The sequence below is a fragment of the Podarcis pityusensis genome (assembly GCF_964106645.2).
Source record: "Podarcis pityusensis genome assembly, chromosome: 1".
NCBI classification, from domain to species: domain Eukaryota; kingdom Metazoa; phylum Chordata; class Lepidosauria; order Squamata; family Lacertidae; genus Podarcis; species Podarcis pityusensis.
In genome coordinates, this window is record NC_138028.1 from 23,075,219 (window position 1) to 23,093,515 (window position 18,297).

Genomic DNA, 18,297 nt, shown 5'->3' on the forward strand with positions numbered 1-18,297 from the left:
ACTAACATTTGCATTCATTCCTTTTGGTGTTTGGATAAAAACCTTTGGCAGCCAACTCTTTTTAAAACATTCCATTTTGATAGATTTTCATCATAAAGGTACATGTAGATTCTTCATGTTGGTACATGTTGGTCCCTCCCAACACTATGATTCTATGTATTTTTGCAATTAAATAAGGTGCACAGTTTTTTTGTAAGTTGTCTCATTCATCTCAGTGCATCTTAGATGAGCGTCTCCCTGGTGATTTTCAAACTTCAAAATGTTTTACAACTTACACCTACAATACGTAGCTGGCGGTCAGAAGTGCCCTATTCTTTCATTAATCACCTGCATTAGAAAGTCATACAAGAGATGAGAAGATAAAAAGGCATGGAAACAGTGTCAGGAACACACACCTAAATGAAATAGTGGTTTCTTGATGTGCATGTGGCTTAGCTTAATGCTAAAGCACATCCACAGCTTGCATAGTGATTGTCCTAGTATATTAGTTTCTAAAAATATTTCTTTAGGCATTGTATCACGTAGTTGTGTGAGAGAAATGTAAAGGTTTCGGCACAAGGCTCATTTTTTAAGCTCTTGCTTTAGCAATATATGAAAAGTAATTTTTTTAAAAAATCTTTTTTCATAGCATGCGTTCCATCTTAAGAAACCATCGATACAGGAGAGATGCAAGGACCTTGGAGGATGAGGAAGAGATGTGGTTTAACACTGATGAAGATGATATGGAAGATGGGGAGGCTGTGGTGCCACCTTCTGACAAAAGTAAAAATGATGAAGATATTATGGATCCTATAAGTAAATTTATGGAAAGAAAAAAATGTAAGTAACTGGGTGGGATTACTATATTTCAGCTTTAAATAGATTTAGCTACCATAGGGCTGTAAATGGATATTGTAAGGTTTAAATGGACATAAGGCTGTAGCTCAGTGGAAAAGCATCTGCTTTGTAAGCAGAAGCTCCCAGGTTCAATCCCCAGTATCTGCAGGTAGGGAGATAGACAACACTATTGTGTAGTATAGTATAGTATAGTATAGTATAGTATAGTATAGTATAGTATAGTATAGTATATTGTATTGTATTGTATTGTATTGTATTGTATTGTATTGTATTGTATTGTATTGTATTGTATTGTATTGTATTGACAAAACTAAGCTAGATGTACTTTGACTGTGTAAGGCTGCTTTCTGTGTTTCTATTGAGGAAGCTTTTAATGCAGGGGTTGCCCTCCAGAAGTAGCTGGACTACAACTTTTATCATCCCTGGTCATTGGCCAGTTACGGCTGATCCATCAGGGCGAATAGAACACTGCCCCACCAAGCTTAACCTCCCCTTAGCCAGACCACATCTGCCTGCCTTCTTCCTTCCAAACGGTGTTGCCCTTATAGAACTCATCAGGAAGGTGGATGGGGACAAAAGTAAAATTAGTTGGCTCTGCCTTTCCTCGGTACTAGATCCACCTACTCTTGGTCTTTCTGACTTCTATTCTACTAGTCCAATGGGCACCAGTCCCATTGGCCATCCTGACTGGGGCTGGTGGGAGTTGGAGTCCAGCAATCAATGAGAACCGCAAGTTCTCCATCCCTTTAATGTATTCACAATAACTTTTTACACCAAAGGCCAGTGTGTGTGCGCGCATGTGTGCAGTACAGCTAATTAGGCACAGAGCTGCCTCCTGCATTTTTAGACAGTAATAAATTCGTACTAAAATAAGCAGGAATGTAACATAAGTATGATAATAGTACTTTTTGTCTCCTTTAGCCTCTTGGATTTCATAGTGGAACTTTTATTAAAGCTGTACTTGTTTTAAATTACAGTTAAAGAAAGTGAAGAAAAAGAGGTCCTTCTGAAAACGAATCTATCTGGTCGCCAGAGCCCAAGTTTCAAACTTTCTTTCTCTAGTGGTACAAAGGCTAATCTCACCAGCCAGTCATCTGCAAGTAATTTGCCTGGGTCTCCTGGGTCCCCTGGATCTCCCGGGTCCCCTGGATCTCCTGGATCAGTTTCTAAAAGCACATCTCAGATGGCAGCTATAACTACCAAGGTACTATTTTCACTTGACTCAAATCATGCTGTTATCAGAACTATTCCATGAGACGGCCAATCTCTGAATTTGCCATTTGGGAAATCCATAGGTGATTTGGATGGAGTTTGTGACTATCTCTCTGCCCCATGCTTTTAATATGGTCTGTACTTAAAAGTAAAGAAGACTTTAAAAGAATGGCAACTTCTGTTTCAGTGTATCTGAAGAAGTGTGCATGCACACGAAAGCTTATACCAAGAACTAACTTAGTTGGTCTTTAAGGTGCTACAGGAAGGAATTTTTTTATTTTAAAAGAATAGTTGCTTTTGTGCATAGATGCCCTTTAAAATATATACAAAACATACTGCCTTCAATAGAAATAATTTTAGGGGAATTCATCTTGTTACAAGCAAGATATTTATTAATTAATGAGTTTTTTACAATTGTTTTGTCCATTTAGACTCCTAACAGAGTTGCTTAGGAAATACTTCTACCTCCCCCTGTACATTGACTGAGATTTGGGATCAGTCAGATCAGGGAGGCACAGCTAATTTATTAACAGAATGTATTCTGTCCTTTGGAGCCAAGTCCAAGTGTAAACACTGAATATAAGCCATATGTTAAACAAGATACATGGTAAGAATTATGGCATTATTTTAAACCATAGCAGCACAGCCTTCCTGCCCCATGCTGCTTCTAAGCAGAGTACTTGGTAGGTAACTATGTCTATGTAGAACCGCCAGCTTCAGTCAGCCAGGTCTCTTATCATACATACCAGGCTAGTTTCTTCTCCTAAATTAAATCCTATATGTTAGGTGTGTGGTCTGTGTAATTCTAAGTCATTTAAACTAGGGTTCAGTGAGTAATTTGGTGTGAGAAAAGAGGACCAGAATATGGGGAAGTTTTAGTGCCCTAAACTCTGTTCCCCAATATTGGCCTCTTACTCTTCCAGTCCTATGCTATTCCCAGTGCTGTCTATGGTTCCACCACTGTGCAACATGTTCCAATCATTGTTAGCATTTGTTTACTTTTCATATCTCAATAATTTTTGTACTTTTATGTATTCTTGGAGCAACTTCAGAATGCCACAAAACAGCCACTTGTCTCAAAAATCAGCCAAGTATTGCTAAGCCCTAGCACAGTTCCTTAAGCAGTTCAGTTGCTTCCGATGCTCATGCATGTTGGATTTTAGGATTAGAATCATTCTGTCATAGAGTTGATAGGGGACCACAAGAATAATCTAGTCCAGCCCCCTGCAATGCAGGGATCTTTTGCCCTGTGTGGGGCTAGAACCCAGAATTCTTCCCCTAAATTGCACTCCATGTAACAAGCAGTATTTTATAAAGTGAAGCATAGTTAGTTATTTATTTGTTTGTTTATTTATTTATTTGTGCCTAGTCTTGTCTTCTGAGAAACTCAAGGCAGCGTACATGAGGTTCTTTTTATCATTGCAACAAACCTGTGTGTAGGTTTGGCTAAGAGATGGTTACTGGGCAATGGTTGTGACTGAGAGGGAAATTGAATCGTGATCTCCAGTCTTATTCTGACACCCTAAACACAGTGTTTCCCTTGAAGCAGACTTTACTATGACTGCTTTCTAGGATTGCAGCTTTGAAATGTGTACTTTTAAAATCCATCAAAGATGGTATGTCTTTATCTGCGAAACGCTGTGATTGCTTTGACCCACTAATATATATATATTGTAACATCTGATAGTGTGTTTATACTATGGGGCTGGTCCGCATGCATCTGTCATATATACATATATAATGTTATACTATCTTTTCCCTCCAGAACAGCCCATTGTATTTCTGGGAAGGGGCTATTGGGTTGTTGTTTTTATTTTTATTATGTATTTTGTGGTTTTATATCTTGATTTTATTCTGTGAATGGCCCTGAGACCCCTGGGTATAGGGTGGTGTAAAATTCAATTAATAATAATAGTAATAATACCCACATTATTAATCTTTGCTTGCATAGCACTGTGTGTTCCTTTGTATGTATTAAGCCAAGTACAGCTGCTTTTAGCTGCTCATCATACCTGAGCATTGTGCCCCTTAATTGCTAGCAAGAGTCATCTAAGTATGTATATTTTGGTTAAGATAATAACCTCTTGCACAGTATAGGAATTAATGGCCATGCATTGCATTTATGTTTTTGTCTCTGAATATTGTGAATTTGTATCTCTGTGTTTTACATATATATCAACTTATTGGAGTTTTAAGCAGATCATTTTAAGTCCATTTGAAGGATGAAACTCTGGAATAGCTAATGTTTGTAAATCTTTTTTTCTTTTCAGGGAGGCCTAGTGGGGCTTGTAGATTATCCTGATGATGATGACGAGGATGATGAAGAAAGCATACCTTTATCACAGAAAGCAAAGCTAGAGTCCTCATAATGACAGCTCTGAAATTTAATATCGGTTGAGGGATAAACAAAGTTTCCAGAGGGGGAAAAGTTTATAATTAAAAACTATAATTTCTAATGAATTACTGTGTATAACACAGATCAACTTTTAAAACATGGATTTCTGCTAGTCAAGTGCCAATTTGAAGGAGCAGAAGAAGAGGAAATACTATGCTTTATGGAAAAGACATGCCTTTGACCTCTCCAGCTTGGACCACACATTGCCCTTTTCTCAGGGAAGGAAACGGAAAAAAATATATATGTAAAAGCCAACAGGGCAGGAGTTTTGGTAGTGGAACTCTGGATTGGCTGTTCAGTTTGTTACAATCAGAATATGCTTTCTTGGACCATGTACAAGACTTTGAAGAAAATGCTTTTTCTGCCCTAATTCTTCACTAGCTAAGAATGCCAGCAGTTTCTTTGTCTAAAGAGACCTGCCTTTGAAACCATACATTCTGAACATTTTAGTCAAGCTACAACAGGTTTTAAAGAAAAACTCATTGGGGGAGGGCTGAACATAAGTTTCCTCTTTTCTTTCTTTCTTTTTTTTAAAAAAAATAATCTGTTCCCTTTTGCCCTTTAAACTGCAGATTTTTGTTTGGAGCTAAGGGATTTGTCTATCCCTTGATTAAAGATTGAATGGAATTCTAGATGTGGTCACTTTTGTGTCATATTTTTATTTTGCCCCGAGTGTATGCTTAGTTGTTGAGTATATATTTGGGACCATTAAAATTTTTTTGATGTAATATAATCTCACTGTTGTGCTGGTACCTGTTTCACATGTGTAATTCTGTTCTGCATCACAATTCTTGATATGTTTAGGATTTTATGGGAGATGGTATAGTTTTTATTGAAAAAGAGCAAATGAATCTTGCCACAATGTGCATACAAAAGCAATACTATTTTGTGACTAAATATTTTATATTAAACTTTACATCATCAACTGTCTTGAAACAATTCAGGGAAATAGGTTGTTTTTAAAAAAATAAAAAATAAAATAAAGAAACCTATAAATATGAAATTAGTATTCCAAAGAGATTTTGAAATTTCCTAGCTTGGAACCATGCTGGTACATTTAAATCAAATTTGAAATGGTTATTTAAGAGTACTGACACATTTGAGTTTTTAAAATAAAAACAAATAGAAATGAAACAATTTACTGCATTAGTGGCATTATTTAAAAACTTCTGACTCCCTTTGGAATACCAGTTTTACTTTCACAGATTATGCTGGGGCTTTGAAATATTAATGTTGATTCAGGTTATTAATCTATTCTAGTTCTTGATAGGAAAATATCGGTATAACACTGGCTATCTTTTGTCTGCTCATTGCAAACTGGACTAAAACTTGGATTCCATAAGATAGTTATAAGGACTGAATTTCCATTTGCTGGAAACGTGTTACTGGTTGCTTGTTGAGGAGGTAGAGAGAAGACTACAATTTAGGATGTGTTCTATTGTATAATTTCCAGAGAGATTTCTCAAGTTGGTATAGTAATAGTTCTTGGGTGAACATGCACCTCTGTCCCTTCCTGCAAAGAGAAAATATCAAGTAGTTGAAAAGTATCCTATTCATTGAATCAAAACACCACCATCTTTCCAGGAAAAGTTCCGTTCACTTATCTCTACAGAGGGGGAGAGTTGCTCAAGTTCAAGTTTTGAGGTTGATACATTCCCTGGAAAGTATCGAGTCCCAGTATAACCCAGTCATCCCACCATCTAGAATCAACTTTCAAGAGCTGCTTCAAGCAGCACTGATGGTTTTACCCGTTTTTATATTACAGAATATCCCTTTATGGCCTTTAAGCCCTGAGGGGTAGTTTGAATTGTATAAACTTGTATCTGAGTGGAGGTTTTTGATGTTTTTTTTAGTGCTCTCTTTGCTCAGTATGTTTGACATTTGTTATAACATGGAGTTCTCTTAATATATTGGACACACTTAAATTTTTGTTCTTTATCACACTCTACCTCAGTCAATAAAGGAAAAAGTAGGCTGTCTTTAGCATTAAAACTTTTTTTAGTAGGCATTATACTCACTGCAAGGAGAGCATCACATTGCTACTTCTCTTTCCTACATAGGCACTATTAAATAATCTGGATTTGATCCTGTGCCATATTCACCTGATCCTCGTGTTCTTCAGTTAGAATTTTCAGCTCCTTGCCTAAGTGTTTCCCAAGCTTTCTTGGGAGATGTTCCAACATTTACATTGATTCAAAATTATTTTGCTTGTTGTAATGCAAACCTGTGGTTTTACCATGGACCAGATAGCCAATCACTTTCAACCTAGCCTAGCTTTGCAGTGTCCAAGTCTAGTACTCTGCCTGTTGAGTTAAACTTTGCTCTCCGCACAGCACCTTCCCCAGTTGGCACCGATGGAAGTTCTGAGACTATATTTTGGATTATGATTTGATGTTGGAAGCATAAGGTGAAACTGAGCTGTTTGGCTCAGCCATGCGGCGGGCCTGCCAAGAATACAGAGGAGTGGTTTTCCTTGGATTTTAAGGAAAGAAGGTTGGTGTCTGTAGGGAATGCTGTTTGAATGAGAGCAGGAAAGTTGAATAGATTACATTGATTAGCTCGGAGCCCACAATAAATGGGATATGGATCCATCTTCATAGGTGTGAGTTTGTAGTATGTCTGCTATGAATTACTTAAATCACATGCTCCAACAGTTTCTGAGGATCATAGTATATTTTCTGAAGCACATCAAGATACCAATGGATTAAACAAATAACATCCAGTATTGTGTGTGTCTCCATCATGTGATAATAGGGGAAGGGGATTAGCTAGTGTGCTTGGTGCTCGCAGGAGGCAAAGTGCAGAGTTTTCAGACCACCCACATACAAGTAATGGAGATAGGAAGCTTACAAATTTCTTACCCTTTTTCCATACATTGAAAGATGGGGAATTAAGAACTGGGTTACAAATATAAATGAATTTCCTTCCGCTGATTACCTACTGAAGATGTCTAATGCAAAGGTGGGTAGATTAAAACCCCTTCATGAAACACCATGTTTCACCCCTATGAAAACTTTTCTGGAAATTGTAACCGCCATATTTACCTTTTCTTAATGTTTGGTTACAAGTACTACATAAAAAGCCCAGCTGATGTATTTATTCATAGCTGTCCTATTACCTTACTGATTTTTGTCTGGACAGAAGGCCAGGAGTAATACGTTTTTTAAATGGGATCTTCTGCCACGATGATTTTGGTCTACTGGTGTACTGTTCAACCAACTCTCTTTTCTCTGAGTGATTATGCGCACACACAATCTGACATGACAACTGTTCCTCTGCAGTAAGGAGAACCCTCCTACGATGTCAAAACTATTTTAGGGTTAGTTTGGTCCCATGTGGTAAAGGGAATTAGTACCACACATGAGTATGCATGCCATACTTTATTTTCGGGGGTGGGGAAAAATCTGCCCTGCTTTTTGGCTTCCCAAAAGTGCTCCTTCCAGATTACAAAAACACAACAAAAATGAGAGACTAATGCCAGCATGTTGTAAAACTGTGGCCTGATAGATCAAGCAGACGTGTGATAAAAGCTTCCTAATTAGGCAAGGCAATGCAGCTTGCAGAGTTATAACCATCATAGGAAATTAGGATGTGGACACCTGTATGGACCCACCACCTACTGCTTACAGAATCTAAACATTCTAGTAAGCTAGAGAATTGTCACCATTGTCCTCGTCACGTTTTGGGTGCTCAGTTGGAAACATTTTGCTGACTTGTGCTTGCCCACATACATGAACTCTAAAAACCTTCGAGCTTCATTTAAATGTCAGTAAAATTACAACCCGGCCTTTGCCACTAAGGATGGGATTTATTTCAAAGAGCTCCTCTAGCTTTAAATACATTTAATAAATAGAGCTGCTACCAATAGCTTCTCCTTGGTTGTGATTTCCCTGTTCTCCTGCTTCTGATGATTGAAAAATTGGTGTTGGGAAGGGGCACCTTTTTTCTGTCCCACTGCTTTGCCAAGCCCATCCACTACTACTTTCCAAGAACCGAGATTCTTTTTAGAGGACACATGAATGGTGAGGCTTTGTTAATGCTTGGGACTGTTGCTAGGAGACATTTGGAGAGAGGCGAATAACTCTGTTTACAGTTAGTGCAAAGTATATGCCAAAATGCCTTCACTTTGGAAATCCCCAGTTTGTGTCAGCTGCTGTGAGATGGCAACAAGGTGCTTGAGAAAATAACAGCATTAAAACGTTTTTTTTTTCTTTTCAAGTGTTGTTTTAAATTTCAAACAGCTCTTCTGAGTTCTGCACGACCTTTTTTTCTATTTAAAAAAAAATCATGGGAATCGTATCCAGTTCATTTAACTCCAAAAATGTAAGGGTGTACTCAGTTGTGTTCTTGATTTACAGCTTTCACCTATCTAGGGAGACCTATAAATCTTATAGAATCCTCTTCTCTATATTGAGAGAGAGGGAGAAACCATTGAGTTCACACCAGACAAGTTTGTATAGAATTGCATCCTAAGTCTGCAATTGTATGTAATAAACTTCCTGGGAAGTAAATCCTAGTGAATAACATGACACACAAACATGTAGCCTGACAAAATCTCCTGGGCCCGCTGTCACTGGCAAGATGTCCCAGGAATAGCAGGGTGTTTGGTCCCTTGGTCCTCCCTTTGGACCTCCCTCAGCCACATGCAAAGGTCCACAGTCAGTGGTTCACATGGTCTCCCTCCATTGTCCATTTCTTGGTTCTTGGTGAGTTCTGCATGGCGGTTTACTGTTTGCCTGCAGCTGAGCAGGAATAAGATCTTAGCTCTTTAATTACAGTTTGCACCCCATGTTTCCATAGATCAGGGACAGGCAACCTGTGGCCTTCCAGATGTTAATACTGCTCCCACACCCCTGAACATTGGCCATGCTGGCCTGGGGTAATGCGAGTTGGGGGTCTAAAAACATCTGGAGGACTACAGCTTCCTAATTGCAATGCCCACTGTGCAATGCCCACTGTGGCCAACACCATTAAGACTACAAAATACAGTAACAACTAAGAGAAACCAAAATAAAAAAGCAGAAAGAAAAAGGAACATTCAGCCGAAAACAAGCAATGCGTAGTAGTGTAAGAGGACAAGGAATCCAGCAATACAATTAGCCAGAGCCCTGCCAAACAAAACAAAACTTGGCCCATCCAGCTGGCTTCCATAGTTATCCCAAATGGTGCCATTGCCATGATTTCTGCACCACTTGTGACTGACTACTTGAATGTCCGTTTTAAAACAAAGTTTGCCATGGTCACCACAGTTGCTTTTTTTCTTTGGCTTTAATGTGCTCAATGAATGGTGTTTTTCAGCCACTAGGTGGTGGAAACATTCTTTGCATTGCCTGGTCATGGGGAGCGACAGACATTGCAAACAATGCCTGTTTTTCTTCTTCTTTGTAATACAGAAACTACAATGTTTCAAATCTTGAGTGTCAGGACTATACAAGTTATGCAGATGTTAGAACTGTACTCACAAGGGTGTCCCATAGCTCACTTTATCTATCCAACACGTGCACTGAAAAGTAGAACATGATCAACAACAAAGTAAGTAGTGACAGAATGCTTAAAGAAGATGCTAGTTGCATTTTGAAAAGCAAAGAGATGGGGCAATAGCTGTTTGAAGTTTATTTAGCCACATACTGTTCAGCATTCAGCTGCCACTTGAATGTTCTTCGTACAGTTCAGTTGAAGAGCACATACGTTTTTGCCAAGTATTTTCTTGCTCTTTTTTCTGTCCTCTAGAGCGTTTCATAGAATCACAGGAGTTGGAAGGGGCCCCAAGAGTCAATGAGCCATCCCTGGGTGGGTTCGAACCACCAACCTTCTGGTTCAGAGCCTGACCCACTGCACCACCTCAGATCTCCTGACACTTTGTTGTTATTGTTTAGTCGTGTCTGACTCTTCATGACCCAATGAACCAGAGCACGCCAGACACTTCTGTCTTCCACTGCCTCCTGCAGTTTGGTCAAACCCATGTTTGTAGCTTCGAGAACACTGTCCAACCATCTCGTCCTCTGTCGTCCCCTTCTCCTTGTGCCCTCAATCTTTCCCAACATCAGGATCTTTTCCAGGGAGTCTTCTCTTCTCACGAGGTGGCCAAAGTACTGGAGCCTCAGCTTCAGGATCTGTCCTTCCAGTGAGCACTCAGGGCTGATTTCTTCAGAATGGATACGTTTGATCTTCTTGCAGTCCATGGGACTCTCAAGAGTCTCCTCCAGCACCATAATTCAAAAGCATCAATTCTTCGGCGATCAGCCTTCTACACTTTGTTAGAACACAAAAGTAAATCCATGCCAGGTCTGCTGGCATAATTTCAAAGTAGTGTTATTAACTTGCAGTGGTCATACATATTTTTTTCTGACATTTCTCCATGCAGTTTATTTAACTGCACTTCTCCATGAAACCAGATGAGTCAGACAAAGGGCAGCAAGGAGTTTAAAAGGAAAGAACTGGCATGCATTTTTGCCTTAAGAGTTAACCAATAACTCCCAAGCCAAAATCAACTGCAGTGCCTGCTAACCACAGATGCAGAAGTATGAGCTGTGGTAAGCTGCAGTTCAAAACCAGCAATTCTATCTGTATGTACAAGGCAAATCGAAGAGCATCACTCTTTGGAATTCTTAATAGTTCCCTAGCTTCAACTGAGAATACCATACAATGCCAAGGACATGATGATACTTACATATAAAATAAATATTTTTAAAGGACATGCTATTGCCTTCTAATATCAGTTATTCTTGTTATTATTAGCAGGGTTTGTGAATGCAACGATCCAAATTTATATTTGTGTGTGCGATTTAATTTTCATTCAATTGCATTTCCTCCCCCTTTATTTTCATAGGAAGATGAGCATAAGATGAGCCTGCTGGACCAGGCCAATGGCCCATTCAATCCAGTATCCTGTTCTCAGAGTGGCTGACCAGGTGTCTCTGAGAAGCATGGAAGCAAGGCATGAGCGCAACAGGACTTGGCCCACTTTTGATTCCAAGCAACTGGTATTTAGAGGCACAATGCATCCAACAGTGAAATCCAGTATGCCTGGGAGTGTCTCCACCCCCATCATTCAGCCTGGACACTCAGGTCCAGCTCCAAGGGCCTTCTGGCAGTTCCCTCATTGCGAGAAATAAGAATACAGGGAACCAAGCAGAGGCCCTGTGCAACACCCTCCTATCAGATGTCAAGGAAATAAATAACTATCTGACTTTTAGAAGACATCTGAAGGCAGCCCTGTTAAGGGAAGTTTTTTATTGTTTGATTTTTTAATCGTGTTTTTAATATTCTGTTGGGAGCCACCCAGAGTGGCTAGGGAAACCCAGCCAGATGGGCAGGGTATATATAAATAATTATTATTATTAATCGGAACTTAACATGGATAGAAACCATTGATTTCCTTATTTCTTATATGCTATTGAATTACATGTTTTGGATTAACTAAATAAAAAGAACTATTTTTTTTAAAAAAGAAATAGTAAGCCCCACTGTGTTAAGTGGAGCTTACTTCCATGTAAATGTACAGACTTAGTTCGTTCAAAAATAATTCACCTCTTTACTGCTCCTCCCAGATTTGCTCCCAGCATAGAGGAAAAAGGAGAAAGATCATCTATTTATTATTATTTAACCTGTTCAGAGTCTTGAAAATGAGGCAGGCAATCAACTTTCAAAAAAGGAAAGAAAAGTGTGCCAAGAAGTCTGTGGTTAAGAAACACTTGGCTGCATCATCACTATCAAATGTTATGTGCATCTGTACAGTAATTCCCAATTATTAGCCCTCCTCCACTGCAAAAGTACAGAGGTGTGTCCGAAATGCCAAGAGTCTGTTGTAACAAATTGTTAAATAATGTACAGCAGAGATTCATATCTCCAGTAGTGCTTACTTAGTAAAGTGTGTAGAGAGCCAGGAATATACAAACAGGAAGCAATTTCCCACTTAGTTTATATAGTCTTTAAGAGACTGAGAAATTAAAAGTCTGCTATTGTCTTAGGAAGATATGGCCCACCAGAATTCCCTAAGGCATAAATGGCCACTAGAATCAGTCATGACAAAGATCGAGAAAAATACACCTGAAAGTTTTATACAGATGATATCTTACCACCTCCAGGGTTAATTTATATCTATGGCTCTGTTAGGGACGCGGGTGGCGCTGTGGGTAAAACCTCAGTGCCTAGGACTTGCCGATCGCATGGTCGGCGGTTCGAATCCCCGCGGCGGGGTGAGCTCCCGTCTTTCCGCCCCAGCTCCTGCCCACCTAGCAGTTCGAAAGCACCCCTAAGTGCAAGTAGATAAATAGGTACCGCTTTATAGTGGGAAGGTAAATGGTGTTTCCGTGTGCTGCGCTGGTGCTGGCTCGCCAGAGCAGCTTCGTCACGCTGGCCATGTGACCCGGAAGTGTCTCCAGATAGCGCTGGCCCCCGGCCTCTTAAGTGAGATGGGCGCACAACCCTAGAGTCGGACACGACTGGCCCATACGGGCAGGGGTACCTTACCTTTTTATGGCTCTGTTAAGCCTTGAGTGCTGGAAAAGAACTCTACTGCTTTCAGTACTACCATCATATGTGGTGGGATTGCCCAAAGATTTGATACTTTTAGGATAAAATGTTAGTGGATGTTGAGAGTTCTAACAACTAAAGCAAATATTTCAGACCAATTATAATGAGGTATCTGTAAAACAGAGACAAAAATGGGCCTAAGCAAATCCATGGAGGCAAGCGGAAAAAAACCTGGATTGACAATAGTTTATGGGAAGGAAGGTCACGCATAATAAAATAAAATAATTAATGCATAAGTCCCAATGCTTTCAGTGGAAGTTGCTTTTGAGTGTCCGGGTGAGTTGCAGAGATGATGCCCCAATTTCAGTGGTCAGACTGGAGGGGATCACCACCGTTTGGGGCAGAGGCCTAGATGTTTGGTCTCTGTTCCTTGTTTCAGCTCTCCCACTCCTTAAGAAGGTCCTCCTGGTAGCTTATCCACTTAGATCCTCTGGTTTGGCGATGCTGTTTCTGAACGCCTGATCGATCCATAATAAGACCGTGGGACTTCCTTACCTTGTTTCCCCAAACTGTACTTTCTGCAGGAGCTGTAACAAGGTTCGAATTATTGATTTATCCCATTTCTACCCCACTAATGAGCTCTCTTTCTCCCCACATGGACCCTGTGAGGGAAGTCAGGCTGAGAGTCTGTGACTGGCCCAAGGTCACCCCATCAGCTTCCTGGCATGGAGGGGATTTGAACCCTGGCCTCTCCCAGGGCCGGATCCAATGCTCTAACCACTACACCACCATACCCTCCAACATTTCTTCAATGAAAACAGGGACATCTGAAGGAAAAGCGGGACACTCTGGGATCAAATTAGAAACCGAGACAGCTTCTATAAATCCGGGACTGTCCCTGGAAAACTGGGGCACTTGGAGGGTCTTCACCACACTTGCTCCATCCCCCCTTGTCTCCCTTTCCCAAATGATTCCCAGGACTCTGGGGTTAAATCCCCTATATACCTACAGGCTCGCTCGACCAATTCCCTTTGTCCTTTGGAAGCTTTTGGCATGAGTTCATGTTTAAACACAATAGGCCAGCCTAACGCTGCCGTCATGTTTGCAGAGACCACGAGCCCAGAAGAAAAACATCCTGCCGCTCCGAAGAGGAGAATCGAGCCTCCACTCGGGGGGCTTTCGTGGGACAGGGTTGTTTCTGCGCTGAAAACCAGAGCCTGTAATTCCTCTCCAGTTTAATCAGCCTGCCCGCCTCCTCCTCCTCCCAGCAGATTGTTGGGGACGCCTCCAAAGTGCGGGAGACCAACCCAGGCGCCTGGGACTGAAATCAGAGGCGCGTGAGGCCACACTTTGCCTTTCCTTTTCGAGAAACCCCAAGGGGCAGCCGGCGTCTCATCTGCTCGGAAGAAGTAAAGACTAACTCGCTTCCAACGCGGCTCACATCCGCAGAAGCGACGGCGCGCCCCGCGGACCCCGCGCAGCTCAAGGGGGCCCGGATTCCCCTCGCGCGCACTCTGTTCTCGCGGCGCAGTTGCTCGCACCTTCCCAGCCCAATTAGCCCAGAGGCACCTTCCATTGGCCAGCTCCAACCCTTTACCCCAGGCTCTCATTCGCAACCAGCGACGTCCATCAAAGTGGGTGGTTTGTGTGTTTGTGTGTGTTTGCCCTCCCCCGCTCCCCTTTCATCTTCAGTTGTAAAAGAGTTCCCGCTACAGGTAATAACTGCGCGGCGCAGGAGGACTTTGTCTCTTGCCTGGAAAGAGGGAAAGGGCGAAGCGCTCTAGAGCGCACAGGCAGAGCGCCTGGGACGCGCGTTCTGCTTGGCTTCCAGAAGAAAGAAAACTTTCGGAAGCTTTTCTCAAAAAGAGATCCCTTTTCCGTTTGTTCCTTTCCCCACCCCCGGCCCGTCTTGCGCATCAGCAGCCGCCACGAAAGAGGAGCCACTCGCTACGCCCGGAGGCTTCGGCAAGAGTGCGCCGCCGGTTGCTCAGCTCCCGCCGCCGTCCTTTGCGCCCTGTCCTGCCCATCAGCAGGTTGTTGGCGAGGGCTGGGCTGCCTCGAGGACCAGAAGGAGGCTGCCGCCGCCGCCGCTTTTGCAAGCAGGAGCGCCGCAGGAGGGCGACTGATCGCGACCCGCGTGTGCGCGTCCCTCCCCGCCGCAGCCCAGGGGGAGGGGAGAGAGGAGATGAGCCTCGTATTGTTTCCCTCGTAAGCCAGTCCGCCCGGGCTATGGGCTCCTCGCCTTTGTTCCCCGCGTGAGCGCAACTAGCTCGAGCCAAAGGCAAACGGAGGAGCCCGCCTCCCCCTCCTCCTCCTCTTTTGGGAGCAACATGGACGTGACCATTTCCGAACTCATGGAGCTCTTTCTGCAGAGCCCCTTGGTGACCTGGGTGAGTTTTTGCAAAGACGCCGCCGCGTTGCTGCTGCTGCTGTTGTTGTTAGCAGTTGTTGCCGGGGCGGGGGGCGGGCTGAGCGACTCTCTGGCGGAGGAAATCGCCTTTCCTCGTGGGGCACCTAGGAGAGGCCACCCAGGAAAGGGGGTCGATTTGGGTGGGGAGGGAGAGAGGAGCGACTTGGCGGGGCCCCTTGGGAAAACACGAACACGGAAAGTGTGCTTGTTGCCTTGCTTTTGTTGGCGCTGCTTTCCTCTCGGTTTCCGGAAGGAAAGAAGTTGATGGTGTTTGAAGTGGGTGCCTTGTGCTCCCATGTAATCCCTGCAGGATTACTTTAAAAGAGAGAGAGAGGAGAAAGAGTGTTAGATTTCCTTATTACCTAACTTGTCGCAAAAGTGGGTTTTCCAAATTACAAGTTCTTTTATTTTCTTTCAAGCCATGGAACTGTGTTTGGAAATGGTCCATTCATTGTGTTCTTTAAAAAAAGAGGGCTATCTGTGATCAGGCTCATTCATGTTCTGGGATAAAAGATTCCTTTCTCTTTTATGGGATGTGGCACCTTGCTTTCTGGCAAGGTGTCGGAAACCCTAAAAGGAAAGAGGGAGTGGACCCCTTAATCTTTTAAACTAGAAGCACTTGTGCATTGTGACTGTTGAGGCTGCTTTGGCCTTGATGCTGCCCAGATAAAGCTTCTCTACAAGAAGAGTAGCGGCATTCAAACCCCACCAAGATCACCAGGAGATTCCCTTTTGAAAGCCATAATTGGCCATAGCTTCCTCTCCCTCGCACACTTCTGTTGTGCCCACATGCCGAAGTAGACATGTGCATGATTGTCACCAAGGGCCGTGGTCTTCCTGTGGTTTGTGTGCTGCTTCCTGTGCAGAAATCCTGCTTAGCACTGGAGGTTGAACCATGAAGGCAGATGGGGCACTGCCCTGCGGACCTCATTCTACCCATAATTCTACCCATAACCAGCCCCACCCACCGGCCTTCTTGCTTACTGCCAGTCTAAGGAGTGGCACTACTTGCCAGCTTCCTCCTCCTTGATCTCAGCGCTGCCCTTGCAGAACTCTGCAAGGAAGAGGATTGGGGGCAAAATTAGGAATGAGTTGGCCTTGCCTGTCATTGGTTCTGGCTCCAGCTTCTGTTGGTCTCCCTAAGCTTCCACCCCACAAGTTCCAATGGGCACCAGCGACCACTGCTACTGTCTTTGGGAATTCATGGCATTGTCTCCTTTCCAACACATAATCCTTCCTTCCTTGGAGCGGGAGTTTACAAAGGAAGGGGACATAGGATTTCACTTATACAGTACATGCTAATGACTCTTTCTGGTGTCCCTCCTCCCCTCTGGACCTTTCATCCAGGGCAAGAGAAGTTTTTTGAGGTTGGCCTTTGGAGCCAGTGCAGCTTTAAGGCAGAAACAGTCAGCAAAACCTTGCTTGGAACAGAAGGAGAGCTAGTTGAAGGAGAAATAATTGAAAAGGAAAGGTAGCATGTGCTCTTTCGCCCCACTTGAAGCCTAATATGGTCCATGTGTTTAACTCTCCAGTTGAAATCAACTGGACCAAAAAGCGCCTCACCTGAAACTGGATTGTGGCTGTGAGGTGTGGAAGGAAATGAAGGATGATCAATGATCAAATGCACATCCCTTTGCCCTAAGCGTGAGGATTTCCCCAGTCTTGATTGACCTATGCTGAATTTACACATGCAGTGGTAGAACTGACTGCACTACTTCAGGCAGTAGGGTAGGGACCAGCATTTTTCAATACTCCCCTGCATATACTCCCTGTACAGGGCCAAGCCACGTGTTAGCCAAGGTGTCTCAGGTGGCAGGTTTGGAGAAGCAGTGGATCAATTCCTCACCTGGCTCACCTGCCTGCCTGCAGAGCTGCCCATCTCCATTTTGCTGAGTGGCTACTGACCTTGCTCCTGTGGCCTGGACAACAGCAGTGTAGTGGCCGTGCTCCGAAGGGTTCTCCTGGTCACCACTTCATCTGATCATGGGTGAGCCACTGTGGATGAGGCAGCTCTGACAGTAGTAGGCAGTAGCATTTGGTGTTGCAAACAGGACGTTGGTGGAGATAATCTTCAGGGCTGGCTCATTCTGAGTAAGGTCTCTTTGTTCCTCTGAATGTTAGGTGAGCAAAATGCCCCCAAGGAGGCTTAGGCTTCAACCTTTCTCCCCAAGTTGTTACCTACTTGCATGGAGTTGTTACACAGAGGAGGGTTCAAAAAAGCTCTCTCCTACCTTCTGTCAGACGGGGTGCAGTCCGTTCTACCACATCAGCAGTCTACCATCTGATTTCTAGACCGGCCACAACACCTCATGCCATCTGGTGTGCCATAATAAATTAATAGCAGCAAGCAACGCGTACCAGGCCTGTAGAAGAGGGCAAACTTTTCAGGTCATGTTGTTCTCTTTTTTTAACGTATATGTGTCAAGAAGATTAATTGCGGAATGGAAATTGGTTTAAGTAAGATCTTGGAAGGAATCGAGACAATGCCAACTGCTATTGAGATGGATTTGTAGCAGAAATAATGGTGGGTGTTTCCTTAAAGTTAGTGGATAATTTTCTCAGGCATCTTTGCTAACATGACTGAAGGTGACGGGGGCAAAGTGTTGCCCCCCCCCTTTTTTGAGATCATTTCCTAATAAAGCTTTTTTTTTCTGGCAGGTGAAAACGTTTGGACCATTAGGGAACGATAATGAAGACAAGCTCGCCATGTATATGGACCTTGCGGATGGAGTCTTCCTGAACAAAATAATGCTGCAAGTGTGAGTTACAACTAAAGGGATGAGTGGGGAAACTATGCTTTCAGAACTGGTGGAATGAAAACATTTGTAATGAAAGTCAATGCTATCGATCCAGCACCCTAGTTTCGTGGGTGGCTGTTGCTGCCTCTTTCCTCCTGGGAAAATTAATCATGTTTCACCTTTGGCTTTTGATTGACTTGCTCTTCTGTGCTGTCGCTGAGGGCTTTTCA

General features: G+C 42.9%; 2 protein-coding genes across 3 annotated transcripts in view; both read left to right on the plus strand.

Moving 5' to 3' along the window:
* Nucleotides 1-5,177, plus strand: part of PPP4R3A (protein phosphatase 4 regulatory subunit 3A) — a 29,587-nt gene extending 24,410 nt beyond the window's left edge. The window contains exons 13-15 of the mRNA XM_081020713.1: nt 629-819; nt 1,815-2,041; nt 4,320-5,177. Coding sequence (XP_080876839.1) covers nt 629-819; nt 1,815-2,041; nt 4,320-4,418 — 517 coding nt within the window. The 3' untranslated portion in view covers nt 4,419-5,177. The remainder of the gene's footprint in view (nt 1-628; nt 820-1,814; nt 2,042-4,319) is intronic.
* An 8,444-nt stretch (nt 5,178-13,621) lies between these two features.
* Nucleotides 13,622-18,297, plus strand: part of CCDC88C (coiled-coil domain containing 88C) — a 107,149-nt gene continuing 102,473 nt past the window's right edge. The window contains exons 1-2 of one of the 2 annotated variants that reach the window (XM_081003358.1): nt 13,622-15,309; nt 17,988-18,088. In XM_081003358.1, the coding sequence (XP_080859484.1) occupies nt 15,250-15,309; nt 17,988-18,088 (161 nt within the window). In that variant the 5' untranslated portion in view covers nt 13,622-15,249. Of the gene's footprint in view, nt 15,310-17,987; nt 18,089-18,297 lie in introns of those variants that run through there. The other variant, XM_081003359.1, reaches the window with a different exon arrangement.